The sequence below is a fragment of the Saimiri boliviensis genome, chromosome 9, assembly GCF_048565385.1.
Source record: "Saimiri boliviensis isolate mSaiBol1 chromosome 9, mSaiBol1.pri, whole genome shotgun sequence".
NCBI classification, from domain to species: domain Eukaryota; kingdom Metazoa; phylum Chordata; class Mammalia; order Primates; family Cebidae; genus Saimiri; species Saimiri boliviensis.
In genome coordinates this window covers 90,559,778-90,574,965 of record NC_133457.1, presented here as the reverse complement: position 1 = coordinate 90,574,965, position 15,188 = coordinate 90,559,778, and the positions used below count along the sequence as shown (strand labels likewise).

General features: G+C 41.8%; 1 protein-coding gene across 8 annotated transcripts in view; it reads left to right on the top strand.

Moving 5' to 3' along the window:
• The window catches only part of SHLD1 (shieldin complex subunit 1), a 102,014-nt gene that overhangs the window by 74,014 nt on the left and 12,812 nt on the right, over positions 1-15,188 (top strand). For 3 of the 8 annotated variants that reach the window (XM_003933220.3, XM_074406271.1, XM_074406272.1), the window contains one exon: positions 7-917. In XM_003933220.3, coding sequence (XP_003933269.1) covers positions 7-446 — 440 coding nt within the window. In that variant the 3' untranslated portion in view covers positions 447-917. Of the gene's footprint in view, positions 1-6; positions 918-1,264; positions 12,316-15,188 lie in introns of those variants that run through there. The other 5 variants (XR_012519317.1, XM_074406275.1, XM_074406273.1 and 2 more) reach the window with 4 other exon arrangements.

The following is a 15,188-nucleotide window of genomic DNA, read 5'->3' as shown; positions in this document are numbered from 1 at the left end:
TTGCAGACACCAGTAACCTAAATACAGAACAAAATAACTCTTGGGCCTCTGAGAACTTCTGGCTTGACCCTGCTGTGAAAGGCCAATCAGAGAAGGAAGAAGACGATGGCCTTCGGAAATCCCTGGATAGATTCTATGAAATGTTTGGCCATCCACAGCCAGGCTCTGTGAACCCACTCTCTGCATCTGTCTGCAAGTGCCTGTCTCAGAAAATCACTCAACTAAGAGACCAGGAGAGCCAAAGGTATGTCCTCCGAAGTTTTCAAATGGCCCGGGTCATCTTCAACTGGGACGGCTGCTCTGTCTTACAGAGGCATTCCAGGGACACCCACTTCTACCCACTGGAGGAAGGAAGTACATCTTTGGATGATGAAAAGCCAAAACCAGGACTGTCAAAAGATATTATTAATTTCCTCTTGCAGCAAAATGTAATGAAGGACCCATAACTGGTGCTGGGCAATGTGCAGGGTAGTATTGGAGGTGCTGCGCCATGCCAGCACTGTTGGTGGCCTCCCAGATCCCCCGGGGTCTCTTGCTAGCTCTGTGTGCCCATCCCAATTAAGTGCTTTGTGGTTAAAGGCTGGCACCTGTGACCTGTTATTAGAGCCAGTCAGCCCATATGGAGAACCAGCAGGGTTCTGGGAGTTCTGTGTCCCTGTGGCCACCCCACCTCCCACTCTCCTTGGCCAAGGCCACTGACTGGGCTACGAGTCAAAAGCCCAGCTCCTTTGCCTCAGGAAGGACATTCTTTGAGGCATAATTTATGCTCTAGAACTCCCTTTCCTTGAGATCAGGCTAAGGCTGGGACTTTACATGAAATCACACCCTTGCTGGACATAATCCCTTTCCCTATCCTCCTCCCATTTATTTTCTGCTGCCTCTGGGAGTCTTTCCTTAATAAACCTCTTATATCTGAATCCTTGACTCAGAGTCTCCTTCTGGGAGAACTCAACCTAAGAGAACGTGCTTCTGTGAGATGAAATTTTGGAAGGAGACAAAGCTCTGCACTGAATCAGGTATAAGGAATTATATCAAGCCGTAAAACTGAGACCATGTAATTGAGAATACAGGTCCTAAAATAATATAAAGATTGAAATACAGTTTAGAAAAGTATATCACATCTTGATCACACCCTTGCCTCCTCTTTGAAGCTAGAAATCCATGTTTTATAATACTACTAACCGGGTGAGGAAGGAACATTTGGGCAATCTAAAATAACAGCTAAAATTCACAGTTTTTTTTAACTCTCTTTGTCTCTTATCAGATTGCAAATGTGAAAGGTGAGGAGATAACAAATGTGCTGCACTCTATGTGAGCACAATTATGATACGCTAGGCTGATGCCATGTGGCCTTGTCAAGTTGTGATAGAAGAAAATAGACTCCTTTGCCCAGGTGGGACCCTACTTCCTCTTGTATTCTGCCTGCCTGCTGCCAGCACCCTCTGTCACCTCGTGAATGGTTGGCCCCTCAACCCTGCCCTGTCCTCACCTCCAGCACACTGAGCTCCATTTGCAAAGACTTGCCCAGAGCAGGACTTCGTGGCCACCTTGTTCCTGTCCTCCAGCCCTGAGTCCTTCCTCACCAGGGAACTCTTTAAATAGCCAGTGCAGGTTTGCACTGGCAGATGCTCCACTCTGTGGGTCGTGTCCTGAACCCCCATTTGAGACTCAGTTGGTAGAATTACATCACCTGGCACCAGGATCTCTGAAGCTGCAATTGGAAGCCTCATGCTAATCCCTACCTCAGCAGTGCTTTAAACACATTGCATTGGCAGAAAGGGCTGTACTGCTTTTTGCAGGGGGAACAACAAAAGAAGCTGGCAGCCCTGACCAATTGGATTTTGAGACACTTGAGGTGAAATTTAATTGGCCTAAGATTCCAAACGCTTTCCAGAAAGCAGATTATGCAAATGGGTTGGCCTTAAAGTATACATTGTGAGTGAGTGTGCCATCTCAGGAAGGTCTCCCAGGGACTCTTGGATGGAGAGAGAAGCCTTTTAAAGGTTAGGAATGACACACTCACACTCGGGCTTCCAGTGCTGGGGAGATTAGGTATAAGAAACAGTGTTCCAGATTGAAATGTAGAACCCCCTGGAAGGAGACCCACATGGTAGAAATGGGAAATGAGTAGGTCTTTGAGAGACACTGGAGGAAACAAGACTTCAAGTTTTCCTCTGACAAGCAATCATCTGCTTCTTTGTCCATGAGTGTTTTCTATTCAACTGGCCCTCAAACAATCGGGAAGCCAGGGAGACTTACAATTGAAAATCGGACAATAAATTTTAAGGTAGCTAGTTTTACTGCTTTTTAATGAGAAGCATATTAATAGATGTCCTTGAAGAATGCTATCATTTTTAGTATTAGTCACTGCAATGCTTGCACTTAGTCTCCATGGCTACCTACAGAAGGAAACTGGATTATTTTATGTTTTTAAAAGAACAAAAAATACAAGCTATTTGAATCTCCATGTTGGGAAGCAGTAGCTTCTATTTGGCAGTGAGATTTTAGTATCAAAAATTTCATAACCTAAATATTTGTGCCAAGGGTGCCCAGTGAGAGGTAAACCCTAAAAGTAGAGAATTTAGGAGTCTCAAAGCCAGAATTACCTTAGGGTAAAAAAAAGAGTGTGGTGTGTGTTTACCTGCATCTGAATAAGTGTTTGTGACAGGCCAGTATGAGATATTTGATTTCTCTGCAAACTCGCTGCTTAATTTGATCTCTGTGAGGTTAGGATGGCATTTTCCATTTATTTCTGTGAACTTTTAATAAAGACTAAGAAAGAGATAAGGATATTGGGGCTTTGGACGTTGACATTATTGTCTAGTTCTGTCCTACAGATAAATTTACCAACATCTTACCATCTCATGAATGTTACGACTGGCCTGTGATATCATCTGTGGTCTGTTTCAGACCTGTGGCCCTTTTCAGGTCTTTTTGAGACATCAGAACTAAGAATACATAAACATCAGAACCCTATAGAAGAGAACTGCTACCAATGTCTTAAATTCATGTGCTATTACTCATTTCATTAGTCTATTTCTTTGTATAACCTGTGTAAGGACGCATGTAACAACTCTCCTTACCAGTAGTCGGCACAAAACAATACAGCTAAGCTTTTTTTAAAAAAATAATTTATTTCAAAAAATAGAGATGGGATTTTGCTATGTTGGCCAGGTTGGTCTTGAGCTCTTGGCCTCAAACAATCCTCCCAGATCAGCCTCCCAAAGTGCTAGGATTACAGGTGTGAGCTACTGTGCCAGGCCAGCTTTTTAAACTTTTTAAAGCTTTTAAAACTTTTTGTTGGATTATAATAGTTACATAGAAACGTGCATATATCATACAAATGAACACCTTGATGATTTTCACAAACAGCCTACCTGTGTAGCTAGCATCCTGATCAAGCAATAGACATTACCCACCAGCGTAGGCCCCTTTTTAAGTAGAGAACCGATGATAACAGTTTGCCATGACCAGTGTGCTGGTAGCACAAATAATTTTAGATATTACGTGAGAAAATAATATTTATTTTAATTGCTAATCTATTCAGTTTAATATGTTAGAAAAACAGAACTATGACATCTAGCCCATGCTTTCAGATGTATTGCATAGGACAAGTCTAATACAAATATTTGAAATTTAAAAGTGTACTGAATTAATTAAAAAATTAATAATAGTGTAGGTAACATATATGTCCAAAAGTATAAAAGTGGTACACCTGAGAATGACTGAGGTTTGGAATTCAGTGATGTATTAATCTGTTCTCATGCTGCTTATAAAGACATACAGAGACCAGGTAATGTATAAAGGAAAGATATTTAATTGACTCACAGTTCCGCATAGCTGAGGAGGCCTCACAATCATAGCTGAAGGCAAGTGAGAAGCAAAGTCATGTCTTACATGGCGGCAGGCAGGAGAGCTTGTGTAGGAACTCCCCTTTATAAAACCATCAGATCTTGCAAGACTTATTCACTATCATGAGAACAGCACGAGAAAGACCCACCCCCATGATTAAATTACCTCCCACCTGGTTTCTCCCATATCACGTGGGATTTATGGGAGCTACAACTCAAGATGAGATTTGAGTGGATACACCGCCAAAACACATCAAGTGGGATGGGTGACCCATCATACCCCATAGTCTCCTACCATTGCTGTCCCGGATTGCTGCAAGAAACTTCCGTCTGGTCAATCCATATCTACCTTTGCCTCTCTTTACCCTGCAGCCATAATGCAAATTCTTTTAAAAAGCTAAACATGCATGAGTAGCCAAAAAATTTAAAATAAGGAACTAACCTTCTCAAATGTGAAAACATTTTTAACTCTATAATAATTAAAGCAGCAAAAAAGGCATAGAAAAATCAAAAGAAAAGCATACAGTCCATAAATAGGTATAAATGCATATGGAAATTGAGGAAATGGTGAAGGTGGCTTTGCAAACCCATAAGGAAAAGGTGGAGTTTTTTAGCAACTGCTCTTAGTCACTGGCTCCCCACACTGAGGGAGGGAGAGTGAAAAAAGCTGGATTTCCCACCTTATTTCTCATGTTAAAATGAATATTAGATGATTAAAAACTCAAAGTAAAAAAGTAAAATCACAAAAATGCTAGAATAAAACACAGGTAATTTCCTGCTGAGAAGTGGTGTAAATAAAAAAAATTTAAAAAAAAACACAGGAGATATGCATACATAATGGAGATACCTATTAATAGATACATTACAACAGGGAAGATTTTTCTAAGACTGACAGAAAACCTAAAAATCATAAAGGACAGATTTGATGAAAATGACTGCCTAGCCATATGCAAGATCAAAACTAGGAAAAATACTTAGAACATGTCTAACAGAGAGAACTTTTTCAAAAAACAAGTCATACAAATCATCAGAAAAACAACCAAATAGAAACACTGACAAAGGACATGAACAGGTGGTTAAGAAAATATACATATAACTACAATCATAGTACTTTGGGAGGTCAAGGCAGGTGGATCACGAGATCAGGAGTTCGAGATCAGTCTGGCCAATATGGTGAAACCCCATCTCTACTAAAAATACAAAAATTAGCTGGGCATGGTGGTACACGCCTGTAATCCCAGCTAATCAGGAGGCTGAGGCAGGAGAACAGCTTGAACCCGGGAGGCAGAAGTTGCAGTGAGCCAAGACGACACAACTGCGCTCTAGCCTGGAACAGAGCAAAACTCCATCTCAAAAAAAAAAAGAAGAAGAAAATATACATATAAAATGATCATGAGATCATATGCAACTACACTCAAACATAAAGAACTACAACTTTGAACACCAATGAGATATTCTTTGTTTTTGTGTGGTTTTTGTTTCTTGATTTTTATATTTTGTAGGGCTGTAAAAAGTCTAAAGGAATCTAGGGCTGGCCAGGGTGCAGGGAGACAAATGCTCTGATCGACTCTCATTGGGAAGATAAATTGCTATAGCTTTCTCAGTACAATTTGGCAACCTCTATCAAAATTGTAGAAGGATTTTTTTTTAACACACAGTTTCACTCTGTTGCCCAGGCTGGAGTGCAGTGGCACAATCTTGGCTCAATGCAACCTCCGCCTCCTGGGTTCAAGCAATTCTCTTTCCTCAGCCTCTTGAGTAGCTGGGATTACAGGCACTCACCACCACACCCAGCTACTTTTTGACAGATTTTTTTTTTAGTAGAAATGGGGTTTCCCCATGTTGGCCAGGCTGCTCTCGAATTCCTGACTTCAGGTGATCCACCCACCTCGGCCTCCCAAAGTGCCGGGATTACTGGTGTGAGCCACGGTACCTGTCCTAAAAGGATGTCTTTGATTCAATAATTCATTCCACTGAACTCCAAACTTCAGTTATTTTGGGGTACAACACTTTCGTTATTCTTTACCTAACTGCATATCACATGCACTATTATAAATTTTTTCATTAATTTAGTCCACTTTTAAATTGTAAATATTTATATATTTGTCCTATGTAATCTACGTGAAAGCACGGATTAGACGTAGTCATCCCAGGACTGCGACTGAACGTCTACTACAGCTGGGGCTGCAGCAGTGAACCAGACCTGGAAGATCTCCTGATAGTGAGGGGTGACAGATAAAAGTAGAATCATTTCAAATAGTGAGAAGTGCCCTGGCATACTAAAGAATGATGCGGTAGTACCTGCGGTGGGCACTCTGGGCAGACTGGTCTGAGGAAGACCGAAGAAGCGGCCTTTGAGCTGAAAACTGCAGGAGTCACAGAGCCAGGCAGACAAAGGCTGGAGCCTCCAGAGGGAATGTGCAAAGTTAGTGCAAACTCAGGCTGGGATGAGCTGAAGTGTCTGGACAGAGGGAATCCCATGTGGCTGGAGGACAACCCTCAAAGGCAGAGGGGTAGATGAATTTCAGAAGCAGGCTATGGCTTTTTAGGCCAAGAGAAGGAATTTGAATTTTATTCTAAGAATAATGTAAAGTGATTTAAGGATTTTAAGCAAGAGAATAAGAAGATAGGTGGCCAAATTTACAGAGATTTATGGATAAATTTTTAAATAGTGGTAAAGGATGAATTACCCAAATATCCAATAAATAGTGAGATCCCCACCTCACATTATACACAGAGAATAACCTCCAGATGGATTAAGGATCTAAATGTTAAAAAACAAAAACAAAAAAACAAAAAAAACTATAAAAGTTACAGATGACAATATACCTGAGTGTTTTTATAACCCTGCATGAGAAAGGCCTCCCTAAAACAGACGCCAATGCAAAATAAAAGATTGACAGTTTTTGGCTAGCCATATGCAGAAAACTGAAACTGGACCCCTTCCTTAAACCTTATACAAAAATTAACTCAAGATGGATTAAAGATTTAAACATAAGATATAATACCATTAAAACCCTAGAAGAAAACATAGATAATACAATTCAGGACATATACATGGGCAATACATTCAGGACATAGGCACAGGTAAGGACTTCATGACTAAAACACCAAAAGCAGTGGCAACTAAAGCCAAAATAGACAAATGGGATCTAATTAAACCAAAGGGCTTCTGCACAGCAAAAGAAACTATCATTAGAGTGAACAGGCAACCTACAGAATGGGAGAAAATTTTTGCAATCTATTCATCCGACAAAGGGCTAATATCCAGAATCTATAAAGAACTTAAACAAATTTACAAGAAAAAAGCAAACAACCTCATCAAAAAGTGGATGAAGGATATGAACAGACACTTCTCAAAAGGAGACATTTATGCAGCCAACAAACATATGAAAAAAAGCTCAACATCACTGGTCATTAGAGAAATGCAAATTAAAACCACAATGAAATACTATCTCACACCAGTTAGAATGGTGAGCGTTAAAAAGTCAGGAAACAACAGATGCTAGAGAGGATGTGAAGAAATAGGAATGCTTTTTACACTGTTTGTGGGAGTGTAAATTAGTTCAACCATTATGGAATATAGTGTGGCTATTCCTCAAGGATCTAGAACTAGAAATACCGTTTGACCCAGCAATCCCATTACTGGGTATACACCCAAGTAATTATAAATCATTCTGTTATAAAGACACATGCACATGTATGTTTATCGAGGCACTATTCACAATAAGCAAAGCCTTGGAACCAACCCAAATGCCCATCAATGATAGACTGGATAAAGAAAATGTGGTGCATATATACCACGGAATACTATGCAGCCATAAAAAGGGATGAATTCATATCCTTTGCAGGGATATGAATGAAGCTGGAAACCATCATTCTCAGCAAACTAACATGAGAACAGAAAATCAAACACCGCATAAACTTTTTAATAGATCAGGGTCTCACTGTGTTGCTTAGGCTGGTCTTGAACTCCTGGGTTCAAGTGATTCTCCTGCCTTGGCCTCCCAAGTGTTGGGATTACAGATCTGAGCCACTGCACCTGGCCAAATTTAAAATTTAGAGGGAAAGATATCATAAATATGTGATAATGGCATTGTGGTTTTGTGAGAAAATATTCTTATTTCTTAGAAACATATATTTACTTGAAATATTATAAGATTATAATATTTACTTGAAATATTACAAGTAAAATATCTTAACATCTGTAAACTACTTTAAAATATTTCAATAGAAACAAGATAAAGCAGATATGAAAAAATGTTAACAAGTTATGACATCCAGATGATGAGTATATGAAGATTCACTGTTCTGTCCACTTTCCTATGTATGAAATTTTCAAACTATTTATTACAAACTATTAGAGACAGGGTCTCACTCTGTTGTCCCGCCTGGAGTACAGTGGCATGATCACAGCTCACTACAGCCTTGACCTCAGGTCCAAGCAATCCTCCTGCTTCAGCCTCCCAAGTAGCTGGGACCACAGTGCATGCCACCATGCCCTGCTAATTTTTCAATTTTTTTGTAGAGACAGGGTCTTGATATGTTGCCTTGGCTGGTCTTGAACTCCTGGCCTCAAGTGATCTTCCTGCTTTGGTCTCCCACCATGCTGGGATTCCAGGCATGTGCATTTTGTCTCAAAATACTTGTTTATTCCTTTTCCCGTCTCCATTCCCATCCTCTCAGGTCACTTCACAGTGCACGGCTGTCTCTCTGCTTGCTTTCTCTAGTGGAAAATCACCTTCCCTGTGTATCTGAGAACTCAGTCCTCATGAGCAAGTTCACAGTCAGAGAAAGAACATATTAAGGATCCGAAACATCTGAATGATAGCCCATTTGTGATAGACGATTCTCTCGGCAAATACGACTGTGGACCAGACCAGGCCCGTCTGATTGTTTGACACCCAAAGGCCTTCTTCTCTCATTGCCTTTTTCTTAGATCCTGAAAGCTGTGCATCAGAGATAGCAGTTTTATCAGCAACCGAACCAAGCGTTCTCCAAATCCTCCCAAGGGAATCCTTTCCATCTGCTGTCTCAGTAGGCGGTACACTGATGAAGACACATGGTTTAGCGTTCCTGCCCTCTGTTATTTTCTCCTCTGCTTCCTTCAGCATTTGCAGCTTAATGTCAGATGCCTTAAGCACACGTTATTATTTCATGAGAATGTAACTCATGTTTATTCAAACTGGGGGACTTTTTTGGTTGCCCTTACAAGCTCCTCCTAGGATCCTGATTAATTCTTGTCACATTGTCTCCCTAGAAGGCGTGAGAACCATTAGGATGTCTGGTGTGCAATTGTCAGTTGCTCTGGTTAGAATCCCTGGATCCAAAATTGCCTAACCCTGCCCTGATTTTCACATTATTTCCCTTATTATTATGTCCTCAAGGTCTCTCCTTTTCCGTCTCTCTTTTTCAATATATATTTAAAGGTCTCCATCATTTTTAAAAAATTGTACACACACACATATCCATGCACTTTTCAAAACTCGATTTAATCATAGTTTACTTCTGTTCAACTTCTCCTCTCCCCTTTGGTCCCATCTTCTAGACCCACAGCCAAGATGCACGAAGCTGCTGAAATTTGGAGACAGGGAAGACCTAGGCTGGGAACCCCTGGCTTAAACCAACAAGCATTTACTCAAAATCCTGAGGCAACTTCCAGTTTCAGGAGAAGATGATACAAACTCACTTTTTCTGGCTTCTTCTCTTTAAACACAACCAAGTACTATGGAAATAATTCAGCAATCCTAAAAGGACTCTGAACAGCAGAAAGAAGATGGATGGACTAGGGACTCGAGACTTGAAGATTACACAACAGTGGTTCCCCTATATATAGAAGATATAGTTATCTTCTATATATCCTGGGCACAAGTCAGCCTGAAACCAGAGAGCCATTGGAGAGAGCAAAAGAGGGAAGGAAGGAGAAAGGGAAGAAAGGAGGAAGGGAAGGGAAGGAGAAGGGGAAGGGAAGGAGAAAGGAAAGGCAAGGAGAAAGGGAAGGGAAGTAAAAGGGAAGGGAGGCCAGGCGCGGTGGCTCAAGCCTGCAATCCCAGCACTTTGGGAGGCCGAGGCGGGTGGATCACGAGGTCAAGAGATCGAGACCATCCTGGTCAACATGGTGAAACCCCGTCTCTACTAAAAATACAAAACATTAGCTGGGCATGGTGGCACGTGCCTGTAATCCCAGCTACTCAGGAGGCGGAGGCAGGAGAATTGCCTGAACCCAGAAGGTGGAGGTTGTGGTGAGTGGAGATTGTGCCATTGCACTCCAGCCTGGGTAACAAGAGCGAAACTGCCTAAAAAAAAAAAAAAAAGGAAGGGAAAGGAAGGAGAAAGGGAAGTAAAGGAGAATGGGAAGGAGAAAAGGAAGGGAAGGGAAGGGAAGGAGAAAGGGAAGGAGGAAGGGAAGGGAAAGAAAAAGGGAAGGGAAGGAGGACGGGAAGGGAAGGAGAAAGGGAAGGGAAAGAGAAGGGGGAAAGGAAGGGAGGAAGGAAGGAAACAGAGGGAGGAGAAAGGCAGGCAGGCAAAGTAGAGACAGAAACACACGTGCGCACGCACACACACATACACACACTCAGAAGGCTTCTCCCTCTGGCTAAGGGACCAGAAAAGGAGAACTCAGTGGGGAGACCCACACCCAGTGACAGCAGTGGACCCAATCCACTCACAGCACTAGCACCAGCAGAAATGAGTTTCCAACCACTCTCCTACTCTACAGCCACAGACCACAATAGGCCACTATGCCTGCAGCAGTGGCAACAGAAGAATCAGAATGGGCCAACCCACTTCACACCCATCCCCACCAGCAGCAGTGGGCTCTGTCTGCTTGTATCAGTGGTAACAGTGAAAGCCACGCAGGCCGGGTCATCTAGTGCTCCACGCCAGGCAACAGCAGGTAGGCTCCTTCACTTGCACAGGCAGTGCCAGCAGCCCTGGTATCTTTCCGCCATTCATGCAGAGGGAGAAGGTGACCTAGGGCATCCCCTACACCCACATAATGCCACCAGTCAACCTAGAGAAGTGCCTTCTGCCTCTGTAGGCACCATATGTAACAACCCAGTAGGAGCTTAAGCAGAGTCACAAGAACAAAGCAGACATGAATAGCATTGCGAAGGCTCAGAAAATGCAACTGACATTATAACTATAGCCCACGAAAGTAGGCAAAACTGACACAATAAACCTAAACAGGGCGGCTGCCTACTAAAATAGAAGATTTATATAGAATCAAGAGTCTCATAACATAATGTGCAAAATGTCCAGAATACAATTGAAAATGACTTGTCATACCAAGAACCAGGAAAATCACAACTGGAGCAAGAAAAGGCAATCAGCTGACAATGATAGTGAGATGAATCAGTTGGTGGAACTATCTGGCAAAGATTTTAAAGCAACTACCATAATGTGTCAGTAAGCAATTATAAAATCTTCTGAAACATATGAAAAAATAGAAAACCTCAGCAAAGAACCAAATGGAAATCACAGAATTGTAAAGTGTAGCAACAAAATTTAAAAACTCACTGGGTAGGCTCAATGGTAGCATAGAGATGACAAAAGATAAAGTCAGTGACCTTGAGGACAGCTCTGTTGAATTTGTTCCATTTGATCAGCAGGCAGAAGAGAGATGAGGTGGCAGGTGGGAAGGAAGAAACAGGGAGACGGTAACAGAAGATCTAACATTCATGGTTTCAGAGTCCCGGAAAGACTCCAGAAAGATTTGAAGGCTAAGCAAGTATTCAAAATACAAGAGCTGAAAGCTTCCCACATTTGGTGAAAGACAAAAACCTACAGATTTACAAGGCCGAGTGAACCCCAAATAAGACCTATCAATAGAAATCCTCACCAGAACACTTCATAATTAAACTTCCGAAGATGAAAGAAAAAAAATCTTAAGAGCAACCAAGGAGGAATGCATTATCTATAGGCAGACACTAGTTTGAATGAGAACAGATTTTTCATCTGAAACCAGGGAGGCCAGAACGAAGTGGCTCAACATTTTGCAAGTGCTAAAAGAGAAGAACTGTCAACCATGAATCCTACATATAGTGAAACTGTATTTTAAGAATGAAGGAGAAATCAGAGAATGTGTGGCCAGCAGATCTACCCTTAAAGAATGCCTAAAGGAGGCCAGGTGCAGTGGCTCACACCTGTAATTCCGGCACTTTGTGAGGTCAAGGCTGGCGGATCACGAAGTCAAGAGATCGAGACCATCCTGGCCAACATGGTGAAACCCCCTCTCTACTAAAAATACAAAAATTAGCTGGGGGTGGTGGTGTGCACCTATAGTCCCAGCTACTTAGGAGGCTGAGGCAGCAGAATTGCTTGAACCTTGGAGGCAGAGGTTGCAGTGAGCCGACGTTGTGCCACTGCACTCCAGCCTAGACAACAGAGCGAGACTCCATCTCAAAAAAAAAAAAAAAAAAAAAAAAAAGCCTGCCTAAAAGAAGCTCTCCAAACAGAAAAGAAATGCTAGAAGAAAGCTTGAAGTTCAGAAAAGAAAGAACAATAAAATGGATGAAAATTAAAAAACATGGGCCGGGCGCGGTAGCTCACGCCTATAAATCCCAGTACTTTGGGAGGCTGAGGCGGGTGGATCACGAGGTCAAGAGATTGAGGACCAACCTGGTCAACATGGTGAAACCCCGTCTCTACTAAAAATACAAAAGTTAGCTGGGCATGGTGGTGCACACCGATAGTCCCAGGTACTCGGGAGGCGGAGGCAGGAGAATTGCCTGAACCCAGGAGGCGGAGGTTGTGGTGAGCTGAGATCGCACCATTGCACTCCAGCCTGGGTAACAAGAGCGAAATTCTGTCTCAAAAAGAAAAATAAATAAATAAAAATTTAAAAATATATAATATTCTTCAATGTTCTTCTCCTTATGAATTTCTTAGCTCATATTTGACAATTGAGGCAAAAATTATAATATCTATTGTAGTGCTTAATATATACAGAGGAAATACTTAAGGCAATTATACGTATAAAGAGAGGCAAGTTATGGTACTGTGACATAATATAAAATACATATTTTGCCTCTGCCTCTAGTTTTTAGAGATGACCTATGAAGAAACAGACAGGGCATTTGGGCATCCATTTTGTTGAAGCTGGGGGGAATTGGAAGTAGCATATTTCTGAAGGGGTGGCAACAACAGCTTCTTGACTGTGGCAGAGGCAGTGTGATTTAGGGCTTGGTGAAGGTGAGGGTGGTTTCCTGACCAGAGTGAAAGAAGCCTCATACAGAAGTCAGAGGTAGCCGTATCTCCCTTGCCATTAGTTCTGTGGTGTGAGCTGGAAAGTTGTTGCTGTAATCCCAGCCTATAGCTTATTCCTCTAGCTGTTTCAACAATTTGGTACATTTCTAGCAAATCCCTCTTCCTTAAATTAGCTAGAGTGGTGTGGGAAACCAAAATATGCCACCCCAAAATACACTTCTTTGGCATATTTCAAGTTGGTTATTCAGAAAAGCTGCAGATGGGGATAGCTCTGAAAAGCTATCCTCTTGTAAAAGAGATTTACATCTATCTACATTAGTAAAGCAAACAGGAGATTCAGGCACAGGCTTTCTCTGAGGTTCTCTGATCCATATCTAGGAAATAGTAACTCACAGGAAAATGGGACTGATGGTCTGACACTTTTATATTTTGTTTGTTTATTTATTTATTTATTTATTTATTTTAGTTAGGGTCTCACTCTGTTGCCCAGGCTAGAGTGCAATGGCATGATCATGGCTCACCGCAACCTCAAACTCCTAGGCTCAGGTGATCCTCCCACCTCAGCCTCCTGAGTAGCTTGGATTACAGGCACATGGCACCAAGCTCAGATCATTTTTTTTTAAATTTTTTAGAGATGGAGTCTTTCTGTGTTGCCCAGGCTGGTCTTGAACCTCTGGCTTCAAGCAATCCTCCCACCTCAGCCTCCCAAAGCAGTGGGATTACAGGCATGAGCCACCATGTCCAGTCTGGCACTTTAAAAGGTCTGACAGAGAAACCTTTACCACAGGCTACCATCGATTTTGTTATCAGGACTGCTACTTGAGAGATTTCATCTGCATAGTCAGACAGGCTTTGCTTGACTTGCCTTTCTTCCCCTTACCATCCCATAATCTGCTACCACCTACCCTCAGGAGCCCCAAGCTCCTATTTCTTTCCATATGGTATAAGAACTTCAGTCATCTGGCTTTTCTTCGAGTCTCACATTTTCTATGGCTTCTGTGCATTTGCATGTAAAATAAATTTATATGTTTTTTCTCCTATTAATCTGTCTATTGTCTATTTGTTCTATAGACCCAAATTATTAAACCTTCAGAAGCAGAGGGAAGAAAAATTCCCTTCATTCATATAGGATTCTGTTGTCTGCAGGTGGTAATGCTGTTGGATAAAAATCTCTTTTTGAATTATCAGTTATAAATGAATAATGTAAAAGGGTGTGATCTAAATATTTCCCAATCCTTGTTTAATGTCTGTCTCCCAAGCAGTCCCTCTCCCTCCTGACCTCAACCTCTCATTTTTCCCTGAAGCACAATCTTGAGCCCTGCTTGATCTATATGAAACCACTATTTTTGTTGGTCAAAATAGCCAAGAGTTAGCAATTCCATAGGCTTCAACTTCACACTTGCCATTTGTATTAGTCTTTTCTTAAGCTGCTAATAAAGACAAACTTGAGACTGGGTAATTTATAAAGGAAAGAAGTTTAATTGACTCACAGCGCCACATGGCTGGGGAGGCCTCACAATCATGGCAGAAGGTGAAGGAGGAGCAAAGTCACATCTTACATGGTGGCAGGCAAGAGAGCTTGTGCAGGGGATCTCCCATGTATAAAACCATCAGATCTCATGAGACTTATTCACTACCATAAGAACAGTACAGGGGAAACGGCCCCTATGATTCAGTTATCTCTACCTGGTCCCTCCCATGACATGTGGGAATTATGGGAGCTACAATTCAAGATGAGATTTGGGTGGGAACACAGCCAAAGCATATCATCATTCTTTTTTTTTTTTTTTTTTTTCTGAGACAGAGTTTCGCTCTTGTTACCCAGGCTGGAGTGCAATGGCACGGTCTCAGCTCACTGCAACCTCCACCTCCTGGGTTCAGGCAATTCTCCTGCCTCAGCCTCCCAAGTAGCTGGGATTACAGGCACGCGCCACCATGCTTAGCTAATTTTTTGTATTTTTAGTAGAGACGGGGTTTCACCATGTTGACCAGGATGGTCTCGATCTCTTGACCTCGTGATCCGCCCGCCTTGGCCTTCCAAAGTGCTGGGATTACCATCATTCTTTTGAATTTATCCTTTCTCAAGACTTCAACTATTATACATCTGCCAATTTTCAAGTCTTTACCAAG